This window comes from Orycteropus afer, unplaced genomic scaffold (assembly GCF_000298275.1).
Source record: "Orycteropus afer afer isolate SDZICR_OR568_19922 unplaced genomic scaffold, OryAfe1.0 scaffold00285, whole genome shotgun sequence".
Lineage (NCBI taxonomy): Eukaryota > Metazoa > Chordata > Mammalia > Tubulidentata > Orycteropodidae > Orycteropus > Orycteropus afer.
Genome location: NW_006921872.1, coordinates 1,739,701 through 1,751,661, shown reverse-complemented (window position 1 = coordinate 1,751,661; position 11,961 = coordinate 1,739,701). Strand labels below are relative to the sequence as shown.

Below are 11,961 nucleotides of genomic sequence, written 5' to 3'. Positions count from 1 at the left end.
ACTACGGAAGTAGATTGCCCCATCTTCCTTCTGAGGAGTGGCTGGTGGGTTTGAACTGCCAGCCTTCTGGTTAGCAGTCAAGTGCCTTAGGCACTACGTTACCAGAGTTTCATGGAGCAGATATAAAATCCCCACAGGCACAAATTTGAATATACCCTTCTCCACCCCAAGGGCGGTATGATGCATGTACCTGTGTTCTAAGAAGCCCTATCAGAACTGGCCTCTTGCCAAGCCAGGATGTAATTTGAGGAAAATTCAAAGTTCCTCCCAGGATAATGCAGCCCAGTAACTACAGTCACAATACGAAGCTCCCTTGAAAGGGACCTCACTGAGGTTATCACATCTTAGAAGTACCCAAAGGGGAATAGACATTCATTTGAAGCACTTAGCTTCTTTCCAAAGAATTCCAGTTACTACTTTACTGCCAATGGAAAAAGCCATCTGTTCTCACAAAACAGGCCAAGAAAACAAATCTCATTCAAAGAATTGATCTCCTTTGATTTAATTTATAGTGTACACGTGACCTCTATGCAATGGGTGTTTAAAACAAGAAATAGACTTTAATCCCAAAATTTCTTCTTACCTGCATCTTAGGATCTTGCATAGAAACCTTCAAACCTTGACTCCAGTGGCCTAAAAATTCCTAAGACATGAAAAGGGTGACGTAAATTACAAATGCCAACAGCTAAATTTGGCATTAGTTAATCTAGAGGGTGAACCCGAAGTCCCAACAAACTTAGAAATATAGTTAGTTTTTAAAATTAAACTAGATCCCTTTTAAGCCTAAAAGCCCTCCCCGCTTTCCTTCTATTTCACAGCTGGGTATCTAGACGGAGACCAAAGTGCCACCCGATGTGAACTGTCTTCTGTACCCTCTTTCTCTCTTCCTTCCATCTACAGCCTAACAAAGTTTCCACTTTGATATCTGGATGGGAATTACATGATCTAGGCAATGTTTTCCCATGCTAACCTTCGAAAGACCTACAAATGACCAACCCATTTTTAAGTAGTTCATTGTTAACTCTACTGCCATTATCATTCTACCTTAGGAATTCAAGAGAAAAATAAGTAAAGGGGCATTCACTCAAGTGGTTTTCATTCCACAAACAAGTGACTCTTCATCATATTTAATAAACCCCTTCAGGGTTAATAACTCCTTATATATGACTGGGTTTTATAGTGTACAAAATGCTTAAACAGTCATATCTCATTTAACTTCCACATCAAATATCCAGTACCTTACCCTCACCTTTTTGGTAGATGCACCTTCCTCCTTCTTTGGGGGCACAGAGCATTGGGTAGGATTGCTCCCAGGATCCAGTTCTGTCCCTGGCTCAGCTTTCTGGGCAACATGCCTTTCTGTAGACTCACTGTTGCCTGACCTCTTTCTCTTCCTATGTGTTTCCAAGCCAGGGCTTTTGGCCTCTTCCTCAAACTCTACAACATATGGATAAAGTTCATTCACCATGTGGAGAACCTGGCCAGGCTGCAGCTTCATCTCTTGGTCCTTCCCAATTATGACTGAGTCAATGCTGGTCGGATTGACCCCTACCTAAAGAGGAAATGATCAGAAAATAATTTTAACAATAGCAATAACATCTTTAATAATATAGCCATTTACAAACAGGGTCTGTTTCCAAAAGTTCATTTCTAAGTTGGCTACAGGAAGTTTGGAATACATTTTCCCCACATAACCAGTTTCCTAAATCAGTTACAATACCAACCTGGCTAAAGACCCCCATGTTAATCTGTAATGTGGCTGAATGACAGTACTGATTATACTACCAAGTCCCATGTTGTTGTTGTTATGTGCCATCAAGTTGGACCTGACTCATAGCAACCCCTCCTTGGGTTTCCGAGGCAATATCACTACGGAAGTAGATTGCCCCATCTTTCTTCCGACCAAGTCCCATAATTCCATAGAAAATCCAAGAGACTGGAACATATCTCCCCAGCCAGAGTCCAGGGTTAAAAACAATCTCTCCTTCTCCCCTGTCCTGCATTCCTTTGGCAGAAGCAATTCTTTCCCTACTTCTCAGCACTGCCAGAATTCAGTTGTGTTGGGAGAAGTCTTCAAAGGGCAAGAGACCTTCTCTCCTTGTGCAGAGCAAAGAAGAATGAAGAAAAGCAAAGACACATGGAAACAAATTGTCCAAGGGACTAGCAGACCATGAGATCCTCAGCCTATATGACTATGAGACCAGAACTAGATGGTGCCTGGCTACCAATGTCAACCACTTGGAGGGGATCAGTACAGGAGATCCTGGATAGAGTGTGAGAATAATGTGGAACAAAATTAAAAAAAAAAAAAAAACAGGTTTGCTGGTCTGATAAAGCCTGGTGAGATCCCTGAGACTATGACCCCTAGGTACCCTTCAGGTGTGGAGCTGAACTTGCTCCTGTGGCTTCCAGCCAAACAATAGACAGGAATATGGGGTGAACATTTATATCAGATAGATACACATTATTTGGAGCAATCAATCATGGAAGAACAGAAGGGCAGTGTTTGCACAGGGAGACAGCTTGGGGGTGGAAGTGGATGGGAAGGAAGGACACAGGAAAGAGGGAACCACAGGGAGGAAGTGGGAAGAAAGCTGTTACACTGTGAGAAATTTCAGTCAATGTCATAAAACAAATTGTGTATGAACTGCTGTATGGAAAATGAATTTGCTCTATAAACTTTCACTCAACTCACAATAAAAATTTAAAAAAAAAAAAAAGGCAGAAGACCTTTCCATGAGAGAGTAGCCTTCATTGGCTGGCACAGATACTCTAAATTCAATAGCATAAGAAAATCATCAAGCATAATATGGAAATGCGTGTTATAAATACACATACCTGCTTTACCTTGACATATCCCTTGTTACACTCTGCTTTCAACTCTACTGAAAGAGAATGGAAAAAGTTAAATTCCACTTGGAAGCAAGCACTTGCTCCTATTCTCTCTACAGGACAATGAAGCCTTACTCCAGCAGGTAACTTGACAGATGCTTCCCCAAGGCCTATGAGCTAGGGCTCAAAATGCCATCAATTTCTAAGAGCTTCAAATCCAGCATAAAAGGTCCAAAAGTGTACATACTCCCTTGTTGTTGCTGTTATGTGCCATCGAGTTGGACCCAACTCATAGCAACCCCTCCTTGGGTTTCCGAAGCCCTATCACTACGGAAGTAGATTGCCCAACCTTATTTTCGAGGAGTTACTGGTGGGTTTGAACTGCCAGCCTTCTGGTTAGCAGTCAAGTGCTTTAGGCACTATGCTACCAGAGCTCCTACATACTCACTTAACTACTGTTAATATCCCTATGAGACAGCTTCATCAAACCCCCACACATCTCCCTATTCTAAAGCCCCTGGCCTGCTTGGGATCAGACTTGGCAACTAGGGAAGGGGACCCACAAGCTACTGACTAAGGATTAACTCAGGTTTCCACTATTATACAAAACTACCAGATGCCTTCAACAAAAAAGAGGTAAAAGATACATTCCTGGAAAACAAGTTTAGTAGGAGTAGAGGGAATGTTCTGGAAAGAAGATTGCAGGGATAAAACAGAAGTAACATTGAACACTCACATTCTGATAAGTAAATACAGTGTCTAGGGTGTAATAGAGAGTAAAGAGAAGACCCCACAGCTGCTCACCAGGGAGAACAGCTGAGATCAGGCCCACATGCATGCAGGGCCCATGCACCTGATGTTGTGAAGAGGGGAGAAGAGAGAGAATAGCATCTGTTATCTGTCTTGGGCCTAGCCACTCAAGTGTGGCTTTACTCCATTTTAGATTAATTCAGGTGGGAAAAACCATAATCAGTGCTGCAGATTCCAACTCTCAAAGTGCAGAACCCTTGGAAAACCCCTAGGGTCACACTCAGGTGTAGTAACAGTGAGTACATGCAATTATCAAAGCTTTCTGGGAAAAAATGAGGCACATGGTAAGGCTTTTTCCTGAGGGCAAGGATTTTCATTTCATTAAAACTCAAGAAAGACATTTAAAGAGCTGGACGATTTGGCCTTACTGAGATACCAGCCTGTTGTGGGGGCAATACGGAAAAGATGAAACCACCCCATCACTTCTCAGACATGATTTCAGCCCCAGAATTCATCCTTCTCACTGTCCAGGGAGGAATTTTCCTGGGCAAAGCAGAATGAAGGCCTCAGTTGCACTATCCCATGTTAACAGGATGGTGTCTGCCTGCCTCCAACATTCCCCCAACTCCACCCTGAATATCACCAAATTGGGAAGGCAGAATTGGAGATGAATGGGGCCCAGGTATTGGCCAAAAGAATTTAGTTCCTGAGGAACCAAACATGGTTATCTCCACATTCCTAAGACCAGATAGATACCTTGCTGTCGAGAACATTTCTTATCAGTGATCTTGGTCTCCGGGCTGCGCCCAATCACAACTGCTTCCAAATGTGGGAGTCTGATTCGCTGATGCCGACTATCCTGTCTCACCAGCCAGCACACCCTCATCATTAACCTGAGAGACAAAACAGAAAAGTAAGAGAGTCACTGGAAAAACAACTGCACCAACCATGACAAGTCCCCCAGGACACAGCCCAGCACCATCACACATGCCATTTACCAGCTGTTCATCTTACCTGCCTAGATTTAAGACTATAAAATGAGATAACAACAGGATTCACGAGGCTGTTGTGAGGATTAAATAAGATAATGTGGGTATTTACCTCTGTGTCGGAACCATGCTAAGCAATCAAATATATGTTAGGCTTAGTGATATACTCTGTGTACTTGATATTGGGCTACATGCTGATGATCAAAGGATGAATAAAGGTACAGCCACTGTGGGAAATAGTTTGGCTATTCCTTCAAAAAGTTAAACATAGAATTGCCATATAACCCAGAAATTCCACTCCTAGGTATATACTTAAAGGAAATGAAAGCATGGATTCAGATACTTATATACTAACATTCATTACAGCATTATTCACAATAACAATAAGGTAGAAACAATACAAATGACCATCAACAGATGAATGGATACACAACATGTATGTATATGTGGGAGAGAGAGATAGATATACAATAGGATATTTTTCACCCATAAAGAAAACCTTGAAAACATTATGTCAAGTGAAATAAGCCAGACGCAAAAGGACAAATATTATATGTTTCTACTTACATGAAATACCTAGAACAGGCAAATGCAGAGACAAAAAGTAGATTACTGTTACCGGGTATTAAACAAAGCAGGAAAAAAGGAGTTATTGCTTAATGGTATGGAGTTTATGTTTAGGATGATAAAGTCTTGAAAACAAATAGTCTTTATTGCAAAACATTGTGCATATAATTAATGCCACTGAACTGTACAGTTAAAAAGGGATATATATATATATATATATATTTATAAAATAAAATTTGGCATTTTATATACATATATACATACACATATATACATATACATATATACATACATATATATACATACACATATATATGTATACGTTAAAAAAAAAAATACCTCATTGTCATCGAGTCGGATCCGACTCATAACGACCCCTGCCTGGGTTTCTGAGGCAGTATCACTAAGGAAGTAGATTGCCCAACCTTCCTTCTGAGGAATGGCTAATGGGTTTGAACCGCCAGCCTTCTGGTTAGCAGTCAAATGCCTTAGGCACTACACCACCAGAGCTCCCATATGTATATATACACGTACATTTATACACACACACTCACACACACACACACACACTCTCACACACGTATATATGTATGTATGTGGCGAACCTGCTGCAAAAGACCTCTTTCAAGTGTTTAAGAGCAAAGATGTTACTTTGAATACTAAAGTATGCCTGACCCAAGCCATGCTATTTTCAATTACCTCATATATGTCAGAAAGCTGAACAATGAATAAGGAAGACTGTAGAAGAATTGATGCATTTGAATTGTGTGGTGTTTGGAAAGAACATTGAATGTACCATGGACTAACACAAGAATGAAGAAATCTATGTTGGAAGAAGTACAGCTGGAATGCTCCTTAGAAGCAAGAATGGCCAGACTTTATCTCTCATACTCTGGTCATGCTATCAGAAGGGACCAGTCCCTAAAAAAGGATAGCATGCTGGGTAAAGTAGAGGGTCAGTAAAAAAGGGGAAGACCCTCAATGAGATGGATTGACACAGCAGCTGTGACGATGGGCTCAAAGCATGGCAACAATTGTGAGGATGACGCAAGACCGGGCAGTTTCGTTCTGTTGTACGTAGCATCACTACAAGTTGAAACCAACTTGACGCTCGATGGCACCTAACAACAACATATATATATGACGATTTTTAAAAATAAAGATGAATAAAACATTGCCCCTGTGTTTTACAGTCTCAGAATGCAGGGGGCAGATAGATTCATATGCCAATTATTACACTATAATATGATAAGTACCGTTAAGAAGGGAGTAACCAAATACCATATTAGTGCAATGAAAAGGACTGATTATTTCAGAGAGTATCAAAAAAGGCTTCATGAGGAAGAGATATTTATACTGGGTTTTAAAAGATGAGAAGGAATTTGCCTGCCAGAGAACTAAGGGTCTAAGAACAGAGGATGTTCCTCAGGCCATAATCTGTTTTATGTGATAAAAAGGTTTCTCTTCCTTAATCGCCAGAATATACTGATGTTAGTTAGAGCAATTCAATTTACTGCCATCTGCCAGAGAAGTGTATAATAAATATATAAATCTACAGTTTCTAAAGTGTGATTGTGGCATCAATACACAAACTGCAAATCAACAGTAGAAGTGCTAATGTCCTCGGCATTTGGAATAGATAGCACTATGTACAAAGAAGCCATGTGGCACGACTGTGGGACAAAGGGGCTGAAGGAGAAGGATGGGAGACACAGTTGTAGAAGCAACGGATCAGCTTGTACAAGATCTCATGACCATGTTGAGAAGTCCAGATCCAATTCTGAGGACAATTGGGAAACAGCAGAGGTCTAAGAACAAGGAAATGATAAGACTAAGTTTGGCTTTTATTGAAAAACAACCTTTATGGTCATGTAGGATGTCAGCAGAAGAGAAAGAGGCAAGAAATTCAGGAGGGAGATGAGGACTGAATAGAGACAAAGGGGATGGAATGGAGAATGAGGAGAAATCACAAAGACAAACTTAATTATTGACTGCATTTGAGAATGACAAAGGAGTAAAGGAGACACCGAGATTTCTAATTTGGAAGCTACCCATTAACCAAAATGAGGAATACAGAGGGAGACACACTTTGAGGATAAAGAGATAGTAGACAGAGAAACAATTTCAGGTTGAAAGAGAATTAGTTTAAATTGCCTGTGAAGGAAGATCCAAGAGTCAAGGTGGGATACATGAGTATGAAGCTCAGGAGAGAGGAGTGTACATAGTTGAGAGCCATCAAACAGCCAACAAAGAAAAAACAAAGATGAAAGGAAACAATTAGTCCAAAGGACTAATGGACCACATGAACCCCAGCCTCCAGGACCCAGAGACCAGAAGGACTGCATGGTGTCCACTGCTACTACTGCTGACCACTCTGAACAGAATCATGATAGAAGGTTCTGCATAGAGAGGGAGGAAAATGTGGAACAAAACTCAAACTCATATAAAAAAGACCAGGCTTACTTATCTGATAGAGACTGGTAGAACCCCCGAGACTACAGCCCTTAGACACCCTTCAAGCTAGGATATGAACTCACCCCATGGTTCAACTTTCAGCAAAATGACAGGCTTATAACACAAACAATTATATCAGGGAAGTATTCACTCCTTAGAATAATCAAATCATAAGAGATCAAAAGGGCAGCATTTACCCAGGGATTGAAGTTCAGAAGGCAGGAAGGAATCAGAAAGGACAAAGGGAAATAATAAACATGGGGAGGAAGTGGGAAAAGTGACGTTACATTGTGGGGATTGCAACCAATGTCATGAAACAAAATGTGCATGAACTGTTGAATGAAAACCAATTTGTTCTGTAAACTTTCACCCAAATCACAACAGGAAAAAAAAAAAAAAATGTCACTGGAGCTGAAGCAGAGAGAAAGAATAAGATCACCCAGGGACTGGATCTTTGGAATATGCCTCCCTAGATTCCAGAAGCTTATTGAAGCTTAAGCCTCTAACATCAAATCTCTGGAAAATACAGCCTGCAGTCAATGTAGCACTTATCATGCCCTCTGCACAAGATGTGTGTCCTTAAGTAGAAAGAAAAGAAACCAGACTTTTAAAAATCAGAATTTCATTACCTTCTGCAAAGACAAGATAATGTAAAGCAGAGTGAGCATATCACCGTGGAGTAGGTACAAGTTCAATTGAATCAGTCGGGAAAGGTTTCTGAAAACCGCCCAATTAGAGAAGCCCAGGAGCCAAGGGGACTGATAACGAGGAAATGGAGTAGGAGGGGGCGTTCTGCTTTAAAAGATACAAGTGATGGTGTAAATTCAGCAATGGCAAGCCATGGGTTGTGGGCGAAAGACCTTAGATGACTGAACCAGATGAGCTAGAGTCATAAAAAAGGCAGAGGTATTGAAAGAACACTAGGTTGAACAGTTTAGACTTAATATAATCAAAACCAAAAAATAAAGTCACTGCCATGGAGTCAAATCCGACTCATAGCAACTCCCATTGGGTTTCCAAGGCTGTAAATCTTTATAGAAGTAGATCGCCCTATCTTCCTTCTGCAGAGCAGCTGGGGAGTTTGAACCACTGACCTACCGGTTAGCAGCCAAATGCTTATCCACTATGCCACCAGAGCTCCTTTAATACAATAAACATGAGACAAATGCCAAGTTTTGATCTCTATAGTAAGCTGAAACAAGAGAATTCAAAGAATACTTTGCCAGACAGCTGCATGTAGACAGGCTAGAGTGGAGAAATTTGAAGTCAGAGAGATTAATCAGGGAGGCTGTTAATGTAATGTAGGCCCAGAAAGAAGTCCAAAAGGCAGTTTCAGCAGGTGCTTTGTGAAGGAATTGAAGCAAAGAACATGAAGAGTCAGCCATAAATCTAAGATCATAACCTTGAAGCCACAAATGATAATGGTGCTACAGGCAGATCCCACTTTTAAATGTTATGTGTCTAGAGGGCATGTGTTTGCACTTGTTGGAAACTGAAGACTGAGCTGCAATGGATTGAGAAGTGAAGTATGTGTTTATTAAGAATTAGCAAATAAGTTATGTGGTGACTACTCATGTTGACAATAAAAACCAGAAGAGAATACAGTTTGGCAGCAGGGGCAGGACTGCTGAGAGCATTGTTGCTATCACATGATAATAGGAATTACCCCTCCTGCCCTCTATAAATACACATTCACATACTTTACTCTGCAAAGTTCTCAAGTCATGATATTCCTATTTGCTATTGCCTGAGAAACTGAAGCAGTGACTGCACAGTGCTTATATGATTAATCTTAAACAACATCTTCACCCATCTCAGCCTCCAGCTCCAACTTCCAAGTATGAAGCTTTTTAATATGCAGAATGCAGAAAAATGGGGGGTCTTCCTGAATCTTCAATATAGCCCCTACAGTAAAACCCCATAAACTGCAAGCTCTATAAGAGCAGAAGTCATGCTCATTTTTGCTTATCATTATATCTCCAGCATTTAACACAATATTCGGCACACAATAAGCATTTGATCAAAGGACAAAGCTCATCCTCTAAAATGAACTTTAACCTTTTCATGACCTATGGGACATATATCATCTCCACCATTTTCAGCCTCTCAGGTTTCTTGGGAAACTACTATGCCAGCTGTAGTACATCCGGCCACCTGACATGGAACTGTAACTGCATGAATCTGAAGAAATGGGCCTCACCCCACCAATCTTACCACCAGAGTCCACTTGGGACACATGTGTCCCACATAAATATATCAAAATCCCCATTACCTAAAATTTTTTTGTCTTTGCTTTCAGCATGCCTTCCATTACTGAAAACACGTGGTATCAACGAAATATTTAAAGCAGCAAATAATTTAGTCATGAAAGGGTTAAAAGTTAAAGATGGGTGTAAATTCCGCTAACTTGGTAAGAACTGAAAGGAAGTTTAATGACCTCAATTTTCTCCATAAAATAGTACACTAGGGAAGAAAAGAGTGAAGTCATTGGAAGCTTAATGTGCAAAAACAAAAAAATCAAACCCACTGCCATCGATTCCAACTCACAGTGACAGTATAAGGACAGTGTAGAATTGCCCCAACGGATTTCCAAGGCTGTAAATCTTTAAGGAAGCAGACTACTTAATCTTTCTCCAGCAGAGTAGCTAGCTGGTGGGTTAGAAACACTGACATTTTGGTTAGAAGCTGAATGCTTTAACCACTGTGCCACCACAACTCCTCTAATCCACACAAAAGTCAATACAGAATAATGGCTAACATCAAGGTGTCTTAAGTCAGTGTTTGAGCTCAAATGTTGGCTCTTTCACCACATATTTACTGTGTGACTTGAAGCTAGTTATTTAACCTGTTTCTAAGCCTTTCTTTGGGAGCTCCGGTGGCCTACGGCATTTGACTGCTAACCAGAAGGCTGGCGGTTCAAACCCACCAGCTACTCCTCGGAAGGAAGATTGGGCAATCTACTTCCGTAGTAATGTTGTTGTTGTTGTTATGTGCCGTCCAGTTGGGCCCGACTCATAGCGACCCCTCCTTGGGTTTCCGAGGCAGTATCACTACGGAAGTAGGATTGCCCAACCTTCCTTCGCTATGAGTTGGATCCGAGTTGATAGCAGTGAGTTTGGTTTTTGGTTTAAGCCTTTCTTTCCTCAGCTGCATCAATAACTGTTCTACCCCACAGGGTTGTCCCACGGGCTAAATGAGAAAGTATGTAAATAAGCCTCAGTATCTGGCAAAAAAAAAAAAAAAAAAAGCATTCAACACTATGCAGGAGCTAAGGTCACATAAAAAGATCATTGGACAACACTGTGCAACTAAAGTGTTGTTGTTATGTGCCATCGGGTCAGACCAACTCATAGCGATCCCTCCTTGGGACCCCTCCTTAGGCACTATGCTACCAGAGCTCCCAAATCTGCATTGTCTGCCCATATGAGAAATCCTGTTTCTAAACATTATACACGATTAGCAAAATAAGGCAAATTCCCAGAAAGTTTCAAACCTGGATCACATTAATTCCAGTGGAAATTATATCCCTGCTTTGCTGAAGCTCTCACCAATACGTATGCGGAAAGGTTTGCTTCTTCTGTCCTTCCTCTTACGTGCACCATCTACTGTAAAGGCCCTCAAATTAAGTTCCGTTCAGCGAGCGTTTGTGGAGAAAACACTGTCCTCGAAAAGCTGAGCTGCCTCCTCCGGTAGGCCAGTGTCCACTCTCTAATTAAACCTTTATTCTGCTTCTGTTGCCACCAGACTACGTGCAGGTGTCGGGGCCACACGTGGACAAACCAGAAGTGGAGCAGAGACCAAAATGAGAGCCCACAGAAACACTGCCCACCGGAGCAGGAAAGAAGTGGGGAGCAGAGACCTGGAGCCGAGGATGGGACAACACATGCCGGGAAAGAAGCCTTGAGAAAGTTAATCAAGGCATTACTCAAAATCAGCAGCATCACCGGCCTAAGGCCCCAAACTGGCGGCTGTCAACCCGGCGAGAGGAGGAGTTAAGCCTACGACTCCTTACCTACAAACAACAGATACTGACAAGCTCTCGTTACCCCATCCATGCCGCACCGCTTCCGGCGCCGAGCTATGACGTCATGAGACCAGTTGGCAAGGCACTGATGATGTCACCGACACCTCTCCGAGGATTAGCTAGAAAGATCTGAGCACTCCTGGGCTTGAGTAGTGCCAGCCACTAGCCGCCCTTCTTTGGACATTGACCCAAGTGTGGCTCCTGCCGGTTATCTTGGTGGCGAAGAGCTCTCTAAGCAATCTGTTAGGGCCGCTCTGTAATCACCGCCTTAGTCTCTGAATTGGGGGAGATTTCATGCAACTGTCGCCTCTGTGTTTCTAGGCGGCCGTTGTAGCTTCTTTGCAC

General features: G+C 41.7%; 1 protein-coding gene across 1 annotated transcript in view; it reads right to left on the bottom strand.

The window, feature by feature from the left end:
* Positions 1-4,471, bottom strand: part of APTX (aprataxin) — a 16,979-nt gene extending 12,508 nt beyond the window's left edge. The window contains exons 1-4 of the mRNA XM_042782288.1: positions 4,339-4,471; positions 2,839-2,885; positions 1,250-1,552; positions 584-643 (exon numbers count right to left, since the gene is read on the bottom strand). Of these exons, the coding sequence (XP_042638222.1) occupies positions 584-643; positions 1,250-1,552; positions 2,839-2,885; positions 4,339-4,471 (543 nt within the window). The remainder of the gene's footprint in view (positions 1-583; positions 644-1,249; positions 1,553-2,838; positions 2,886-4,338) is intronic.
* Between the last annotated feature and the right edge of the window lie 7,490 nt (positions 4,472-11,961).